The following is a 21,093-nucleotide window of genomic DNA, read 5'->3' as shown; positions in this document are numbered from 1 at the left end:
CATAAGTGGTATAGAAAAGAGTTCAATGTAAATATATTCGCACATACCACTAACCTACAAACTATTATAAGTGTGTACTTAATTGTAGTTTTAAGTCCTTTGATAATATATGCATTAGATGTACCGTAATGTTAAAATGAATTATGTTTTATAAAGTTTTTTTTTAATTTATTATAATATTATTGTATTTTCGACAGTTTAATTATATTAGTTATATTAGAATTTTGTTGAATATCAAAGCTAAAATGAACTAAAACTCAGAGTTGAGGCGCAACATTGCGACGTTTTAACTTCAGATGACGTGAGCCCACTGCTATTTTGAATAGAATATACACCATTCTGATAAAGTCGCTAATTACGACTCGCAAATCAAGTGCTTAAGATAGCATAGTCGTGAGTCATTTGTCGTCGCGTGAGATGTTTTGCTTTTAAGGTTAGTGGTCCATTAACATAAACATCGCGAAAACATACGATTATCGACTTTTGATTTCGTTCAGTGACATGACAATTACATAAAAAATTCTCGAAGTTAATTATGTCAAGGTTCATTCATTTTTTAGCATTATGCAATTATTATAGAGCCGAATCAAGAGTTTGATTGATGTGTTCTTGCAAGCCCAATTTTATCTTTTTGATTATCCGATGAACTCAATATTTTACGAAGAGCATTTATTATCTGTTTTAAAAATACTCGCGAAATTGGCGAGATATAAGGTCATAATTTTTATTCTTGTTTTGCCAAAAACATGTTAAAAACTGAAGGATACATTCTAAACAAATGAAAGTTTCTTGCATTACCTAACTGTTACTTAATCGGAATGATCAAGGTCAAGACAATGCGCTATTATACAGTACAGCCAATAATAAGATACCGATCTAATTATGATTATTTCGCAACTATTATTGTTCACCTAATCATGAATACAATGAGGTTATATTAATGCTAGAAAATAAAGCTAAGGATTTAGCAACATTAATTGAAGCACTGTTTGATATATTCTACTAATTATTAAATGAAAAAGAAATGATTTCAAGGCAAATTTATTTAGTCAATATTTATTATAGATATTTAATAAATATTGAACGGTAATGTTACATGTTAACAAAACAATAGTTTTTTGGTTTTTTATTCATACATAACAGGTCAATTGAAAAGTCCCCGGCCTACCATAGTAACATATTTTTTAACAAAGTTGTTTTTTTTATTCTACATAATTCCCTTCAAGGGTGATACACCGTTATAGCAACCCTCCAATTTTTCGTGGTACATTGTTTTGTGTCTCGCAGTACATTTTTCTAGTATAATTTGTCCTTTGCTTCAAAATAGGCTTCAGTTTCGGCGATCACCTCTTCATTCGACGAAAATTTCTTCCAAGCAAGCAATCTTTTGAGATCTGAAAACAGGAAAGTCGCTGGGGGCCAGATTTGGAGAATATGGTGAATGAGGTAGCAATTTTAAGCCCAATTCATGGATTTTTGCCATCGTTTTCACTGACTTGTGACACAGTGCATTGAATTGGTGAAGCATTGCTTTTTTTTCTTCATATGCGGACATATTTCGGCGATTTCGTTCTTCAAACGGTCCAATAACGCTACGTAATAGTCGCTGTTGATGGTCCTTTCTTTTTAAAGATAGTCAATGAAAATTATTCTATGTGCATCCCAAAATATAGACGCCATAAACTTGCCAGCCAACTGTTGTATTTTCCCACGCTTTGGACCGGGTTCATCATGTTCAGTCCACTCGGATAACTGTCGATTGGACTTCAGAGTGAAACGATGGAGCCATGTTTCATCTATTGTCACATATCGACGCAAAAACTTGGGTTTATTACGCTTGATCATCTTCAAACACTGCTCCGAATAATCAACTGGAAGTTGTTTTTGGCCAAGAGTAAGCTCGCGCGGCACCCACTTTGGACAGAGCTTTCTGCTGAATGATATGAGGTACACGTTCAATTGATATATTTAGAGTGTCTGCTATTTCGTTCAATTTCAATTTACGGTCATTCGAAATCATTTTGTGGATTCTTTTAATGTTTTCGTCGGTAACAACCTCTTTTGGGAGTCCACTGCGTTCACCGTCTTCATTTCACCATGTCTAAACAAAGCATACCAATACTTGATCGTTAATTTTCCTGGAGAAGTATCCATAAACTCGGCATCAAGCAAAATTTTTGTTTCAACTATATTTTCCCTTCAAAAAGCAATATTTTATAAACATGCTATATTCCTTTTTATCATTTTTTTTCACAATAACACAAGTTGCTTCTCTCAAAATGTTATAATTCACAAACTAATGGTCCGACAGTTGTCAAATGTATACAAGCATCTTTGAAGGTTAGGGCTAACTAAAAACATGTGGATTTCATTCTAGTAACGCCATCTATGTGTCAGGCCGGGGACTTTTCAATTGACAGGTTATTTAATATTTACTGTTCTATTTTAAAATATTTTAGGGTCTCTTTTTTACCAACTAGGGTTTATCTGGACTTGACCTAATGTTTAACATGGGCTCTGAACCACGGTTCTCGGCCTATCGATTGGCGAGCGATCAACTTGGGGATCGTTCCAGAAGGCATCCAGTCTTACCCAGCCTGATTACTGGCGTGACTGTGATAATTTTCCTTGTCGGATTTTGCCCTTGGCTAAGGGCAATCACAAATGTTGAATAATCACTAATATAAAATTTACGACCGTGCCTCAGCAGAATTCGAAACCACGATTATCGAAACCAACAAATTTTAAATTAGCCAAACAATATTCTTGACGACGCTAACCTATTAGATATAAATAAAGACTGTAAAAAATAACTATCAATTTACAATAAATTTTGCCACGTATTACTGCCATTTCATGAACATAAGAAATTCAATCTCATTAGAACACAATATTTTTTAGTGTATAAAACCATATGGATATGTATATATACCCACCACCTATAGAATATGTTATACTAGCGACCCGCCCCGGCTTCGCACGGGTGCAATGCTGATACTAAATTAAATACACTACAGAAAAAATATGAACGTTGTATATAAAAACATAGCGGCCTGCTCCGACTTTGCACGGGCATAAAATATATATGCCTATGTCACTCAATGAAAACATGATTAAAATCGATCCAGTATTTTTGGTTCATTCATTACTGCCCTTGGCCTGCACGCATTAAATTTGGAGTAAAACAATTCCTCTTCCCCTATACTTACTATGAAGATTTCCTGCTATCTTTGGAATATGTAAATTCATACAATTTTTATTACATTACACATTTTTAAACGCAAATTTTAAATTTGTAATATCTCCGAAAATATTTGTTTAATTTACATGCTGTAAGGAACCATATTGATCTATATTAATTGCACACTGTATTTAAGGTACTTAATTCGATAAAGATTAATGCCGTATTGCTTAAAATAGCTTCGTAAATAAGCCATTTTCTCACGTAAAAAGTAAACAATAAAAATGGTTAATGTGGGTTATCCCTAAAAGATAAACATATACCATCGCGGACTTTTTTGTAGACCTTTTTATGGTGTACAATACTGTAGTACATTAATTTGATCTAACTCGTAGGGTTAGGCAGCGTTTTTGCTAATTGCTAAATAAGCCTAAAAAAATAGGTTAATTTACGACATCACGTTAGAAACCTCTAAAATTAGCAATGTTGCCTTAGTATATTATGCATGTATTATACATATAAACCTTCCTCTTGAATCACTCTATCTATTGAAAAAAACCGCATCAAAATCCGTTGCGTAGTTTTAAAGATTTAAGCGCACATAGGGATATAGGGACAGAAAAGGCGACTTTGTTTTATACTATGTTAAGATATAAAATACAGAATATCATTGCCGTTGCCCCTTAATATTCCATACACAGTATTCCACAAAGCAACCTAAATAGATTTTAATATATCAACAAATTTTATTCATATTTAATCCCAAGAAACAACAAAAAAGTTAGGTTGGCGACATATTCTAACATGTCAATGTCGACTCAAGAAGATTTAAACAATTTTTCTGTAACAATAAAAATGTATATTTAGCCACATTGTTGTTGTTGTTGTTGTTGTTGTCACAACAGTAATATTAACTCTCTTTCCTTATTTTCATTTATAAATTAATTTATGAACTAATTGAAATTTCTAATTTTAGTTCAGTAATAAAATAATATTTTTAATAGTATAAAATTCTATTAATTTTCGAGAGGGATGAAATGGGTTATGAAATAGTAAAAGCAACAGAGAAGATAACTGGAACTAGACATTAAAAATAAAAATAGAATAACCATAGTGGAAATGGTTTAATTAAGTTATAATTTACTATTATGGCGAAAATACAAGATGAACTAACAGCCAATAAACAGCCAATGTATTTCATAAAATTGATGGCGTCAACACACTGCATTGTTGCCATATTAAATATTCGAATTTTGGTTTAAAATGTTTGTCAGTTTGTAAGTTCTACTTATTGTCACTAATCTTCTGAAGAATTTTGTAGAGATTTGACAACAGTATCGACCGGTACCAACACAAATCGAATTTTACAGACTGACTCGTTTACATGTTCCAATGCATTAGACAACATTCTGTCTCTTTTCAACTAGGGTAAAATGAGAAGGAAAAATCTGCTTCGAGTTTAAAACACATTTTACATTTTACAAACATTTTCAACATTTCGTAGTATATTCGACGCCATGTATGACGTGCATTGGCTGTCTTATTGGAAGTACTACAATAGAAAAGACATCAGTGCAGACTAATCCGATACAAATGATAAAAAAATTGGAATAGATGATTTTAATTATAATTTTACTATTATCCTTATATATACCACGAAACAATTATTTTTTAAACCACCACCAACATCCAAAATATAAACATACCTAAGAGGATTGGTAGCTCTGCTTGTAGACAGAAATCGTCTTCGAGCAGGTACCTTTGGAGCTTCCATGGATCCATCCAAGGAATGTTGACGATGAACTGGTCTACGAGGCAATAAGACGTTTTGGAGCACCATTTTATCATATCATACACACTGTTTCACTTTTTTAATCACCCGGTCACTACACTATAAACCTACACACACATTAAAGAAATGTAGTTCCGTTTTATTTCAACTACTTTGCAGTTTAATAAATGCAGTTTGATATGAACGCTTTTAACCTAGAAAATATATTTTTATTAATCAATTATATATATAATCAAATATATATATATATATATATATATATATATATATATATATATATATATGTATATATATATATACATATATATATATATATATATATGTATATATATATATATATATATATATGTATATATATATATACATATATATATATATATGTATATATATATATATATATATATATATATATATATATATATATATATATATATATAATCATAAAAGGCATAATAATCATAAAAGGCAAAAACAAATAGCATTAAACAATATTATTATATATTTCTTACAACTGATAGTAAATCTACTTTACTAGTTACACTGATTTTTGAATTTAAGTACTAAAATTATATGTGCATATAAGGTGGTTAATGTCCAACTAATTACTAAATTTTATCGTCTCTTATCTCTATAAGGCGGAATCTTATATATAACAATAAAAAAATTATAATTGTGTTGCTTCAAAAATGAATAATTGTCGGCGTATATGGAAAAATTAATTAGCGGTTCAACTAAAAGAAGCAGGAAACAATTTCTTTACAAATTTACTTTTATAATCATGCCTTTCATTTAATTAATCGCTTAATTAAAAATTGCACGTTTTATCGAATGAATGTCTACGCTTTTATAATTTTTTTGGAAATAAAACCGTATTTGTAATCAGTCTTCTGACACGTTTGCTTCGTTTTCTATTAATGTGTGTTCACAGTTAGCAATTAATATGGTATGTAGTGGTAGAGGTAATATTATATCAACACTTATTAATTAAATATGCTCAAGGATATTATTACATTCTATTTACATATCTATACTTTACTGCAGTAAGTGTTTGGATTAGGATATTTAAAAATACCTAACACAGATAATAAAGGCACGATTTTGTAACAGTGCAAAAAATCAAACTATATATATTATATAGGAGCTATAATTAAATTACAATAAAAATATTAACCAACATTCAATATATAGTTTCAGTCAAGGCGCATATTAAAAAACACAAAATAACATATAAGGAATAATACCCATATAATATAAAACAAATTTTGAAAACTAAATATAATATACATTATGTAAAAATCGCATTACTAGTAAGTCTCAACACTAATAATAGAAAATGCCACAAATTAAATAATGTAAAATTGTTTAATTTAAAACGCCATATTAAGATAGGACGTCACTGAACATAACTTTCAAAGTTTAGCGATTTTGTATCATCGTAACATGTTTATTATTTTCCCTTGTCAGAGTTTTAATACTTGGCTTTGTCAGTTTCAGACAAATTTTATGATTGGCTTAATCTTGCAAAACCCATTAAAATATATTACAAATAAGGTATGTATTTTGCATCGAGCATCAATCTAAACAATTGCTTAAACCGATAATTCTTGACATTTCACTGCATGAAGTAACCGTTTTTCATTTAATGTTATAAGACGTTCAGTGAAAACAGACTCCAAATTCTATTTTTCAACTTTCATTACATTTTTTCTTTGATTTGAAGATACCTGGTGCGAAAGCCCATCAAACACTTAGAATCTTATAGTGACGCTGCTCCGCCATAACTCAATTGTTGGATTTGGTTTCAATAATTGAAAAGTAATAATTTTGGTGTCAATTCAGTAAGTCTTTGACGACCTGTAGCTTAGATGGCCAAAAAGGTTCGAAGACAATGGATGGAATTCGATAGACAGTGGACAGTGAACTTATTACATGAAAACTCAGTTCAAAAACTCAAAGAACTTTCATCTAACCTAACCAGTTTCTAGGCATATACATACAACTAAATATATCCACACGGATTGGCAAGATATCCTTCTATCATCCTATAGCCCCGTTACCTGTGATCTCCAAAGTTTATGAAAATCTATGCATTAAGACTCTCAAAATAATCACAGAAGATTGTTAACAACTGACCTACTCCTACTTCATCTAAACAAGGTCGAATTGTGGTTGAAAACATGGCGTATCAAAGCAAAAGAGACAAAATCTAGCCACGTGGCATTCACTCTTTGTAGCTGAACGTAGATTTATGCCTCAGTAAAAATAACTCAGTAAATATCTGAGAATGCATATTCATCGACATTTAACATGAAAAAACATATAGAATAAGATTTAGATTATAAGCTTATAGAGCAGATCACTTACTGAAGCGATATTCTACATGTTACTATAGTTATATTGTATAACGGAAAGCATAAAATAATACTTATTGTTCTAGTAAGTTCTAGAGATTAATAAAAAATTCCACGCTTCAGCGGCAAAAGTATACAAATATCCATGTGTTTCTTGAACGAATAAATTTGGCAACTTAAATAAAATACACTGTAGTGATTTACTTGAATAAAGCTTCAAACTTCAAACAAAAAAATCGTAAAAACCTTTCAATTCATAATCAGCAAGTGTAAGAAAGCCCTAACAGTTTCCTCCAAATCTTATCCAGTACTTACAAATTATTTCTCATTTTCGCTAATTAATTATAAGAGCCGTTTAAAAATTGTATCAATTATCAACTACCGCGTCATCACAATTATTTATAATGTGACTGGTCTGATCAGATAACTTCATTAGTACAGAGCAAAATTTCTTATATCTTATTCTCAAGTCCCCAACTATAAAATTTCTTAGACGACTTGTACCTAGTTACATTGAGTCACTACTATAGAAAAAAAGTAACCACTGTTACATTTATTATAAATATAATTATAATTTTATATAAATATTGTTAAATAAATAAATCAGGACATAAGGACATTCTTAGTATTCACATAACAAAATTGGAGCCTCACATTTTCATAGAAAAGAAAGATGTTTTCACCCAAATCCTGAAAACCAGACAAAATAACATATGGTATATTCAAAGTAATTTTGCACATACGCTGTGACGTCAAATTGATGTGTCGCAATGTTGACACATCAACTCTGAAGTTTAGTTCAGTTGGACTTTGATATATAACAAAATTCTAATCTAAATAAAATAATTGAACAAAAATATTATGAAATATAATTTATTTTAACATTATATTACATCTAAATATTGCAGTTAATTATACAGCCACAATAGTTTATAGGTTAGACTTATAACCTCTTATCACTATTGCTTTCAAGACTTTTGCATACGTCTGACAACCGATCGACTTTGACAAGCTCAATCGTTTACGTGTTCGAACTAATCAGACAGCATTATGCCTCTTTTAACCAGAACAAAATGAGAAGGAAAATATGGTCTGATTCTGAAACGAATTTAAAAATTGCGGCAGGGAATACATTACACATCTTGATGACGTATGTACAAAAAAAAATTAAACAGACAAGTTTATTTCCAGATCCCAAACTCGTGTAGGGCTCTAAGCAGTTTACACTTAGTCGCTCTAAATAATAAAAAAATTATCGTATTTTGTACTCTGTATAAAAGTAATTTCAGTCCCACTTTTTAATTTTCATTGCCTGACCTACTTAGTGCAACAACAAACTTCAAATTAAATAAATACAGTTTTTACGTTTTTCTCGTCGTACTTTCTATGTTACCAAATTGAAATGTTCGCTACAGATATACAGTAGTAATTATCGCAAATTACAACTTATCCATTATTGTAATATAGAGACTGTGGCATAGATATATCTCGCAACAGACATAAACCTGTAATTTTAATTTTGTTACATACACGTAATATACATTATGTGATGATAATTATCGGAATATAATATTTTTAATATTAAAGTTATACTTGTACATATGCTTTATATATATATATATATATATATATATATATATATATATATATATATATATATATTTCCATAGATTTAAGAAAATTAAGGTCAAATCTCTTAAAGAAATTGCAAAACATTCTAATCATTAAAAATAGTAATGAGAACACAACAGAAGGATAACAAGCTGCCTTATTTTATATAAATCGTTAAAGGTTCTGAATACCTATATATCTCATCAATCATGGTCAAATTAGAATTGCTGATATAAAATAATTTAATACGTCTAACTATTTTTTAACAAAATATTATGAATTAAAAATTACACATTTATCAACTTATTAAATAATGAAGTGAGTAATGAGGACGAGTATTGACAATTATTAATAATTTAACTGGAGTATGTACAATGATTGGTCATGATATAATAGGAACATAGTAATCCAATCGGAACACACTATTGATCAGTTGGTAGTAGTCAAAATAATATTGTAAATAGATAAATAGGTTTAGGTAGGTTTTAAGTTAAGTTGTGTGTATATAATAGAATATAAAATACGAGTAGTAGATAGGTTAAGTAAGTTTTTTATTTACTTTTATTACGGTTATTACAACGATTATCATGTACATATTTTATTTAAAAAACTTTTTTTCTGTGTTTCTAAGTTTCATTATTTTTTACTTTTTAATGAGTTCGTTATTTATTTTTTGAAGTCGGTTCAATTTTTTTGTTAAAAATATTTTATTATTCTTTTTTTAGCGTTAGACATTTACTCAATAAATTACGCAGTAATTTTATCAAGTATTACAATGGATAGCCCAAGTAAAAGTACAGCCCGTATGAAGAAAAGTATTAATAAAGAAACAATGATTGAAAATAAGATACTTTTCAGGCCATGGGGTCCGCTATCTAGTCTAGGTGATTTGACAAATGTTCCAATCAAACTAGAACAAAAAGAGATACTGCCTTCTTTGATACTGAATCATCGACCTCCACGTGTGAGCTCTACGTTCTAACCAGTCTAACACGTCCATAACAGTTGGACAACACCTCAGTTCTACGACACCTCATATGATATGGTTAGTACTTAAAAAGCAAACTGACTGACTTTAACACTGAACTACTTCCGATTTTTCGTCACACTAGTTCAACAATAATATTATACGCCAATATCTGATTATTTTAGATAAAAAATATATGAAAACATTGTCCGTGCCTTTGAAATTTCAGATTTTCCCTCGATTTAACATCTTCCCCCACCCTGACTAGTTTCCAATGCCACCTTGGAAGCGCATTCTTTCGAATAAAAAAAGAATTTTGAAAACCGGCTCCTTTTTTGAAGTCGGTTAAAAAGCAATCTCATCTATTGGATATTAACGATGGTAAATCCGCCAAATGTATCACATAACCGTATCAAAACTTATAATTGAATTAATTCTGAGCAGAAACAATAATATATACTATTAATGATACTTATCACATGTTCGATCATAGTTTAACAAACATGGTAGCAAGTAATGTAAATAGGAATAATAAATTCGAAATAATCACAATAAAAAGATGGGATTACTATTGCTGTTGAAATTACTAATGGTAAAATAATTAAACGTGATAGTAAAATAAATTATTTGTAATAAATATATGGCTAGTTTGTTCCGTAAACACAAAAGGTATAAAATACAAGACATGGCAAATGATTACTGTCACGTTGTTCGAAGATTAAAAATCACGCGGACGGTATTTCGCGGCCATGTATGTTACGACAAAATAATATTAGCCGGAAACGATGAAAAGAAAATGGAAATTGCCTTGCCATCCAATATAGTGACAATTAGGCGTCGCAAGGACATTCTGAGGGCTTCTCGCATCAATTAATTAAGACAGCATACATGTTTACACATAATAATCAATTGAATCAAATATAATTACGATAGGGAAATAATCAAAATAATTACCCAGAGCTATCGATAGACGATAAATCGATGATCTTTTAAAAGCATTATATTAATATTCTAAGGCAAAATTTTGACCTCTTTTTTATGAATATTGCGCGAATGAATTATTGTCAAATATGTCATAATTAAAATATATATGAAGAAGAGTATAGAGCTAAAATTTAAAATAATATGTTCTTCAAATACATAAACTAAATGAAATGGAAATTAACAAATTAGTTCACATGTTAGTTCTTAAAAATATTAGTGAGAGTTGATTGTAAGGAGATCCTATCTGACCAGAATCGAATTGACAAGTAATCTGTGCCTATAGATATATTCTAGTATGACAATGGCGTATGCAAAGTTTGACTATGTTAACAAACTATAACCCTATAATATAATATTGTTTTAAATTGGATGTTTTTTATATATTTTTTAAGTCCTCTTTTTACAAACGAGGGTTTATCTGGACTGTTTGACGTGGGCTCCGAACCACGGCCCTCGGCATTAAGCCTACCGACTGGCGAGTGACCAACTTGGAAATCATCCCAGAAGACATCCGGTATAACCCAGCCCGGTTACTGGCGTGACTGGGATCATTTTCTTTGTCGGATCCTTGCCTTGTCGACTCTTGCCTAGGACAATCACAAATATTAAACAATCCCCGAGACTATCGCAACAGTAGGTGGACCGTCCTGTCGCCTTTACCACTGCACCAACCAAGCCGGCTGGATGTTTTTGTATGTTCGTTTGTTTGTTTATGTGAGAACTTAGAGATTTTTTAATGTAGGACATACTCCTTTGGGTATATTTTATACTATATGGTTTTTGATCAAACAAAACACAGAGTAAAATTTAACAGAGTGAATTAATAAAACGAACATTTTAAAAAAGAATACATAGCTGCTTTCAATTCATTTTTATTATTTATTAGTACAAGAGTATTACGAAGGAAATACAATTAGTTTAATTACAATCGAATTTGGACCATTTGGCAATCCATCCAATATTAAACTTTTTCGTTTTCTGAAATTGTCTTTAAAGAAATCTTCAATTCGGTTTTAAACTCCTCGTAACTGAAAAAGTTAAAGACAGTAAGCAGAAATCCAGTGGAACTAAATCAAATGAATTGAATGGTTGCAGATCAGTAATAAACAGCTTCATGTACTCAATTCCCTATAGACAATTAAATAAATGTAAGCACAATTTCTTCATTTCTATTCAATTCAAATTCACATCTCTCATTTTTAGGGCTAGAACTAGGATTTATCTAGACTGGGCAAGAATCATAGAACGCATCTGACCTTAAACTCTCTGGCTACTGACATAACTATAATGATTGTTCTATGTCTGATATTTCTTTTAGCGATACAAAATCATAGAAATATGCCAAAAACGTCCACATCTGATAAGGGCTTCAACCCTGGGGTTATATTTTCAGATTTCCTACAGTTCCTGTAAAATGGATTTCTTTAAAATATATATTTTCATTTATTCATTTCCTTTAAAATATATATTTCCATAAGAGGTGAAAAACCGCATTTATTTAGATCAAACTTCGTATAAAATGTGGATACACTACCAGATAATCTAATTTTCACTCTAACAATCATTCTTTCTAACAAAAAAACAATTACAGGTACCTTGAAACATTTCAAAACTAATAATAAATATCTTAATTACTGGCGTGACTGGGATCATTATCCTTGTCATATTTTGCACTATTGCCAAAGGACAATTGTTATAAAATGTTTAATTTAAAAATACAATTAGAAAGACATTTTTAGATTTGCTGCCAACTGAAGTAGTTTATCCTAAGACCAATTTGGTAATCTAATACCATATGTACTCGTATTTCTTAGTATATAAGGCATTTTGCCATTAAAACATATAGACAATTGTTTGCCTGCCGTTACAACAAAATAAGATAATTGTTCGCATTCAAACTACCACTAGTCCGCTGTTCTTTAATTGACAACCTTTGATGAAACCTTATTACACAATCAATAATATTTTTTTATAAATCGCGTTATCTTGCTTCTCGTATTATCCTGCGAGCACAAATCTTTTGAGTAATGTATTTCAAAAAATGAAAACTATATATTGTATGTTTTATCGTGGCCACAATATAGTCTATCCTCAATCGCTTTTATTTTTGTTTGGAATTTCAGTTCATATTTGCGTTCAAAGAACCAAAAATTAGCAACGATTGTAATTGCTTTGCGGGTCTCGATAAAAATTGTTATTTCCAATTGCGATTACTTAATTAAAATTTCTGTTGCATATATTAATGTTTTGTATTTAATTACTAAAAATACGGATCTTTCATGTACCTACTATATAAATTAAAATACAAATACTAATTCACAAAATGTAAGCCCAGATTGGATGTGTATTTACCCTATAACCATAAATATCAAGTCGATTTTTTTCAACGTCTTTCATAGTAACTCTTTTAAATAATAACAGTCTATAATGCTATTTAAAGTGCTCGCTTGTAGAAATCCAATTAAACATTTTTAAAAGCCGTCGGTGCATTCGTTACCAAATTAGCGTGTCGTCTGCGTAAGCTCGATACCGCGAAGATTAAAATCGCAATTTCGCCATCCACATCGGCCATCCTCCACGGTTCTACGATCGTTTTCAATACGTTTCAGACGTCTCAAATCCCATTAATTCCCGACGCCACGTAAGATTAATAAAAATATACCATGGCGAATGGAAAAATATATATCTATACTTCAACAGCCCTATCAAAAGACTAATTCTACCAATTACTACATTTATTCTTCTTTTATTTAATATGTTTTTCTCTGACTTGAAATAAGAACCTGAAATAAACAAGGAATTAATTAAAGGAAATGTTCTTCAACAATTCTATCGAAAACTTATTTCTACTAATTACCAATTTCTTTTCTCCTTATTTAGTATATCATATAAAAATTAATCAGTTCTAATAGTTAATAAAATCTAAATCAGTTCTTGCTAATTTAAAAACAGACAACATAAACATTATTATTGATGATGGGTAACCAATAAATGTAGACTCTACTATTAATGTAATGTATATTCACATTATATTCGAAAAATGTATGAATTTGTAATCCAATTTTATAAGTTTTTAATATCATTACCCAAATAAAACAAAAATTGTTCTAATTATTATTACAACAAATTTATCCATTGTCATCAATTGTCAATTCCGTGGAGGAATATTGAACTTGTAAATACACGATGTATATATCTTATGCAATACGACTCAGACTATCGGGCCATCTGTTTTTATAAGTAACTGACTGGTAACGAGTGAGATGTATTGGTCTCTTTTTACCCTTAGTGTCGATTTGTATCGCCGTTCAACTAGTCGCCTCTTCTTGTCCTATATAAATATATATATATATATATATATATATATATATATATATATATAGTCTTCTGGAATTTGCACAGAAGCTTGCAGTTAATGGTAAACGGCCACCGAATGCGGATTGCAGAAGCTCACTTCCGGAATATGGAGTAACTAAAATATAAAAGACCATTCCTTAGAGGGGTACCATAGAAATTTGGTTAGAAGCAGTGCCATTTAGGAGATCTTCAGGGGAAAACTGGCGGACGAATATACAATCGATACTCAAAAAACAACTATAAGCTCTCCGGATGGAATAAAAACCACATACATCCATGTGGCCTTTTCTTTAGGGGGGAAATATTATTTAATAGGACCCAGACTATCCGGCCATCTGTTTCTCTAACTACCTCATTCTAAGTCAGTTTTTAGGTAAACTAATATTTTATTTGTTTAAAATCCTTTCATAAAATATAAGTGATATAATTCCAAAACCACTAAAAATTTTCTATAGATAAATGGCGCCAATTTATAATTATAACAAAACCATGTGAGTCGGCATCAAATATTCGCATTTGCAAATGCTTAAGCATTTATATTCACTACTGACTATCACTGTATGTCTGGATATATGCTACTATTCTCCTTAGACCCGGGTGGCTGGTTCCCAACCACTTATATAAATAATTAAAATAGTGCTAGACGCACATATGAAAATCTGTTAATCATGTTCATCATGTTCTTATCGCACTTCAAGATGTAAAGTCACCTAAGGTGGATTGATGGTACCCTAGCCATAAACTGTTAAAATGTTCCACTTTCCATTAAAATTCATCCATGGTTTGAAGAACACCTTCAGTCCATATATTCCTATACTCAATCATCATATTTCAGGGTATACAGCAACCAAAGTCTAATTGCAGTAGCTTATCAAATTTTGGAAACCTCTAGACCACTATTTACACTCACAAGTTATTCAAGCCCTTTACACATTGAAAATATTTTTAAGGAAACTTAAGGATGCTAATTCATAGGTGGGTATCTTTTACTTATTTTTTGTAATTATCTATAAACAAGAATGTAAAAGCTGATATAAGAGAATCATCCCAGCCTCGACAGTCACATGGATAATATGGATCGTGACAACGATGGAAAATATCGTTATATATCTTTCGATAATTGCAAAGAGTGTATTGATCTATCGGAGCTTAAAAATACAAATTTTTTTAGGTTTATTGTGCTGAAATGCAAATAGAAGATAGTTAACCAACAGAAAAATGTCGATATATCAGAAAAATCTTCAAGCAAAGAAAAATCTTGAAGGGTATAACTCAATATATCTAAAAAAAAGCTGAAAAAGGATATTGTATCGGTATACACAATCTATAGGAATAAAAAATATCAGTCAAATATATAGCCATATAGATATTTTTTGAACACGCTACAAATGGTAAAATTTGTCAATAATAAAATTTATGAATAATTTGTTAATTATCAATACAATATTGCGACTAAATAAACATTTCAATACTATCTTTTAATAACACCTGTAAAAACTCTTAGTTGCAAAAGGTAATAAATAAAATCTCAAAAGAGTCACGTTTCTTTGATCCTGTTTATACTCAGTCAACTTTCAATCGATTTTATTCAACCAGTAATCACATAATACCAGTGGCTAGGTGCATATTAATAATTACGTAACAGGAACTAATCTGAAAAACCCGTTTGAAACAAAACTGGGCAAAATCGCTTAGTTTATTAGCTTTTGTTGTTTTTAAATGAATAAGCGGCCATTATTATATAAAAATTAATACGATTATATCTAACAGCATATACAAATTTATTGTTGCCTGCCTGTAGCATACGTTATCTAACAACAGAGAATAATGGTCATTTTCAGTTTTTTTTGGTTGTCTCTTTTTAATACCACCGTTTCAACATAATGCACTTTCCATTTAAGTTTGATACCAATATTGCCTTCTATCTAGTTTGTGGACCTATAATATCGGGTAATGGCAATTAATGACAATCGCCAGCATTATAATTTCCCCAACTGAATTGTGACCTTCACTTTAGTATACCGTCAAGTATTTTACCTAGAACAAGAAAGAGATAATCCCTGGGGGATATTTACATTGTATTAAATTGTAGCTGCTTCGTTATTACTATATCAAAAATAAATAAATAGAGATGAGTTTTTATTTTGTAAATATAAATGTATAAACCTTCATAAATTACAAATAGTTCCCAAAAATATTACTTAGTGGGCCAGGAAATGGCAAAGGAAAATAAATACATGCAAATAAAATAGATTAGTGATAGTTGGTTCTAGAGTAATTCCACATGCGAATACAATATATCACTTGAACATGACGCTGGATACCAAGCTCATCTGGAAACAATATGTCAAGAAGAAACGAGTAGAACTTCGCTTGGACAAACACTTTACAAAAAGTTAATCAAATAACATCTTGAGACCGGTGTGGACCTATGGAGTGCAGCTTTGAAGTTGCGGAAAAAAATACTATATTAATATAATCCAAACATATCCTCGCAGCATTGTTGACTCCCGATAGTATCTTAAAAATGAGGATTTCCACAAATAGGCTATGTGTAAAGAAGTTCCATATTTTAAACCTATATGGAGGGCATCAAAGGAAGTACAACAGTATAAAACACTAATTTAGTTTAGGCGCATGCGCACAATTACAGAGCGCATTGTATTACGTAGTATATTGCGTAAACTATGTTGTCTCTCTTTTGTAATGATGGTATATTATTTTCGAGTCGATCGAGTGAAAACAAAAAGCAAAAACAGCAAATGAGTTTTTTTGTGCTCTATTAATCACTTTATGATAATTGATTTGTTGTGTTATTCTGGGTATCTTAAAATGCATTGATTTTAAAATATGAAAGAACAAAGATAAATGCAGATAGTAAAATGAAATTTTTAACAGTTATAGTATCTAAACAATAGTTATTTCGTATATAGTGGGAGTGTTTGGTGCCAAATTTATAGCAAACATTATCAACATCAAATAGGAATCAACATATATTAAAATTTCATCCCGAAAGAGTTGCATATTTCAACATGAAGCAGAGAAGAAATTTATTCTTATTGTTATTGCTTAAAAAATTGTAAAGGGTATTGATTGCTTAAAGGGTATGAAAGAAATAATATGAACTTGTACTAGAAATAGTACTAATTATATGGTTACTTTGATATCCATTTTGTTGAAATTAAGCATCTATTCGTTTTAAGCTAGTAAATATACAATACGTCAATCAAAAACGTTGCGCAGTCAATTAATTGATGTAGTTTATCCGCCAAGAATAGTTATCTTATTTTTTCTTTTTTTTTTGTTCTGTTTTGACTATATTGGCTGGACTTTATCTAAATAATGTAGATAACTATATATATAATGTTAGATCCGGACTTCATGTAAAATATTAAGAAAAAATAGTGAATAAGTAGCAATAACATGTGTGCCATGTGCTTGTTACATAAAAAATTACATAGTTTTCCATAGGAGCATCAATAAGTCGATATATTTCCAATATATCTTTCAATAAATTTAGGACTTACTTTTTACATAAATTCTCAGAATATCACAGTATGAAAGTATTCACTGATTTCAAAAAATTAAACTAAGAGCCATTAAAACTATTATTTATTAACTTAGGTTAACGCTCCCTTGGAGAGTAATACATAATTAAATGTTTATTGTTTAGAAGCTACACCTCTAGATTAAACCGAAGACTTATGTAACCGTTATGTAAAATAAAAATAAAAAATGTAAAATCAGAAAATGCGATGATTCATTACAAGATCGCATTTTCCAGCCCATATCCTCATGTATTTTTATTTATATTGTACGATTCCAACAATAGGAAGTCTCATAAATATGCTGAATGGGCCGGCCAACTGCCGATTACAGTTCCAATAATGCTTTTCTTAAATCTTGCAGCGCGTGTCGATCCATTGTTATGCAGAAGATCTGCCTTCTCCGGAATTGTTATTGTGACCATTATCTAGCGACACTTAAGCTTCTTGCAGGGGAACTGTACTTTTATCAGAAACATCTCAGATAGTGGAGAATTAATGTACATGACAGACAAGTCGTATACGTCAGTCCAAATTTGTACTGATATTTTAATATAAAGTATTAGATGCTTGCCTGTATTGTTACCTGTCTTTAAAAAAACATTTTTGAGAAAAAATGGAAAAATTTAATTACTATCTATTATTATAATTACTATCTTGTGTTTTTCTAAAAACGTGTGTGTTTATTAATCAGGTTGGACGCTATTTAATTGTTTAATTCGCATTTAACATCATCAAGGTGTTGCAAGGATTTGATCGTTAGTAACAACTTTAAAATAACTTAGGCTTAACTCTTGGAAAATAGAAAAACTGTATATTTCCTTTTAACATAATAATCGAGCGACAAATCAGATTTGCTTCGTTTCTAATTTAATTTTGTGCATATGTCACAAAATTATATCATTACTTTCGTAATGTTTGGGCTCGGCACCAACTTCAAAGTGATCAGTTGGTTGTTGTTAAAATAATATTGTAAATAGATAAATTAAATAGGGTTAGGTAGGTATTAAGATAAATTGTGTATATATAGTTGAATATAAAATACGTGTAGTAGATAGACTAAATAAGGTTTTTGTGAAAAAGTTTGTCAAATTGTTTTATACTTTGTGGTCAGTACCTAGCCTAGTTCAATAAAATATTCTAACCAAACTATAACAACAAAAAGTTGTTGCCCCTAGCATGTGATCTGAACGCTATAACCATTACACCATAGAAGCAGTTGCCGACAATGTTTCTACGACATTAGATAAAAAAAAACTGAATGGTTTTTGCACTGAACGGCTTAATATTAGTTCAGAAATAACATTATACCCAATTATCCGATTATTTTAGATAAAAAAAATATGTAAAAACTTTCTACGCTCCTTTGAAATTTGAGGGTTTCCCTCGATTTCCCCGGATTCCAACATCAGATCCTGATTTGGTTCCAATGGGACCACCACGTAAGTGCCCTATTTCGAATAAAAACAGAATTTTGAAAATCGGTCCATAATTGACGGAGAAATCGGTTAAAAAACCTCCTCGTTTTTGAACTGGATTAAAAATAATCTTGAAGAAAGTTTAAATGGTGAATATATCAGCTATGAGTATATTTAGAATCCCTATGAGTCCAAATGATACGACACTGCAATTTAAGTGTTTCAACCTTCCAATTCCAATAAATATCTGCCATATTCCCAACACCAATAACTACTCCGCTCAATCCCAACTCATCCATTTTAAACTTACAGCAATAATAAAAACTGTCATTGTGCTAACAACCACTGTATTTATTTATTATATATCCCTTCCTTGATTGCCTCAATAAAAAGAACGGAAAATCAAATTTATTCATGTAACTTGTCTTTTAAATCTGTTAAACAATCGAATAGAGTTTTTTCACGAATTATAAATCTGACTGATCGTTTTTATGTCAGCAACAACTTTTGTAACAATTTGCAACAATTTGTAATCATATTTACTCTAATCTCTTTAAAATATTGACGAGGGAACAATCTAGAAGTACTATCTCAAACTTTATGACGATTGTATTATGTTAGAATACAGTGTATTATATTGTATCTGTAAGTTATTGAAATAGCTATATGGAGGCTACGGAAATATTTAACATATGAACAGAACAGAATTTTTACAATGAAAATAACAAAAAAAAATTTAATAAGGTATTTGATCGCTGTCTCTTCGATTTGATCGAAGCCAAAATCGTTTGATAATGAACAAAAATTAGTCTTGAATATTTAAAAAGAAAATTAAAAAATCAACATAAAGTATATTAATAGAAATTTGAAAATATAATTAATTTACCACGAAGTATATATTAAATTATATACCTTTCATTATTACATGTACTGTAATATTAATTTTAGAGCCAAAAGTAGTAACTGACATTATTATTCTACTTACTGATATGGTCATATTTAATATATCGATTTAAGTTCAGTTATTTCCAAACCACATAAAAATGGAAGTAATAGATTTATATTCGAATAGCTCTCAACAATTGTTATGCTGATATTAAATATTTAAAGGTTATTTTGTAATTTAAAAGGATATAATAACATAATTCAATCAGTAACAAAAAATAATAGCCTGATAAAAATAGTTTGCCTTCATCTGATAAAATTACGTGGTCATAATTTACAAATAATTTACATTTGTACTATATACCTTTTCCTAATCTGACTTTCATGTACTATATACTATTCCTTTCAAAATGGAAAGAAACTGGAATATATTTTCTAATATGTACAAGGGCATTTTTAGAACTTACCGTTAAGTTATCCATCCAAACTATTCAAATATTGGCCTTTTAAAATAAAACTTTATTACATTATACTTTATTATATATAAAAATTTTATTACTTTAGAGATAATGCACGAATCACATTCTTTTTGTCTAATTTTGGAGATTATATCTCGAGCTCCCTTTATATTCAAAGAACACATAGTTCCATATTTTGATTCAGAATAATGGATTAAAGTTTCAACCATCGTGATGAAACGACATAAAAAAATCTCTTTATTCATTTTTAAACGCGCTCTTAAACATTCATAGTTAGTAAATACCGAATCTATTTCGTATAAGTACACCTAAAGTTCCCTTTAGATCCAAAGAATACATAGTTCCATATTTTGATTCAGAATAATGGATTAAAGTTTCAACCATCGTGATGAAACGACATACAAAAATCCCTTTATTAATTTTTAAACGCGCTCTTAAACACTCATAGTTAGTAAATACCGAATCTATTTCGTACAAGTACACCTAAAGTTCCCTTTAGATCCAAAGAATACATAGTTCCATA

General features: G+C 30.1%; 1 protein-coding gene across 2 annotated transcripts in view; it reads right to left on the bottom strand.

Annotated features, from left to right (window-relative positions):
* RapGAP1 (Rap GTPase activating protein 1) overlaps positions 1-21,093 on the bottom strand; it is a 642,055-nt gene that overhangs the window by 560,858 nt on the left and 60,104 nt on the right. The window contains exon 1 of one of the 2 annotated variants that reach the window (XM_076398308.1): positions 4,888-5,040. The exons of the other annotated variant lie outside the window; for it this stretch is intronic. Coding sequence (XP_076254423.1) covers positions 4,888-5,021 — 134 coding nt within the window. The 5' untranslated portion in view covers positions 5,022-5,040. Of the gene's footprint in view, positions 1-4,887; positions 5,041-21,093 lie in introns of those variants that run through there. 2 annotated transcript variants of the gene reach the window in all.

This window comes from Rhynchophorus ferrugineus, unplaced genomic scaffold (assembly GCF_030347505.1).
Source record: "Rhynchophorus ferrugineus isolate W39M unplaced genomic scaffold, kcgeb_rfMv2 rfM1, whole genome shotgun sequence".
NCBI classification, from domain to species: Eukaryota; Metazoa; Arthropoda; class Insecta; order Coleoptera; family Curculionidae; genus Rhynchophorus; species Rhynchophorus ferrugineus.
Note: the sequence above shows the minus strand (reverse complement) of the source record. Positions and strands in the feature narration are given on the sequence as shown.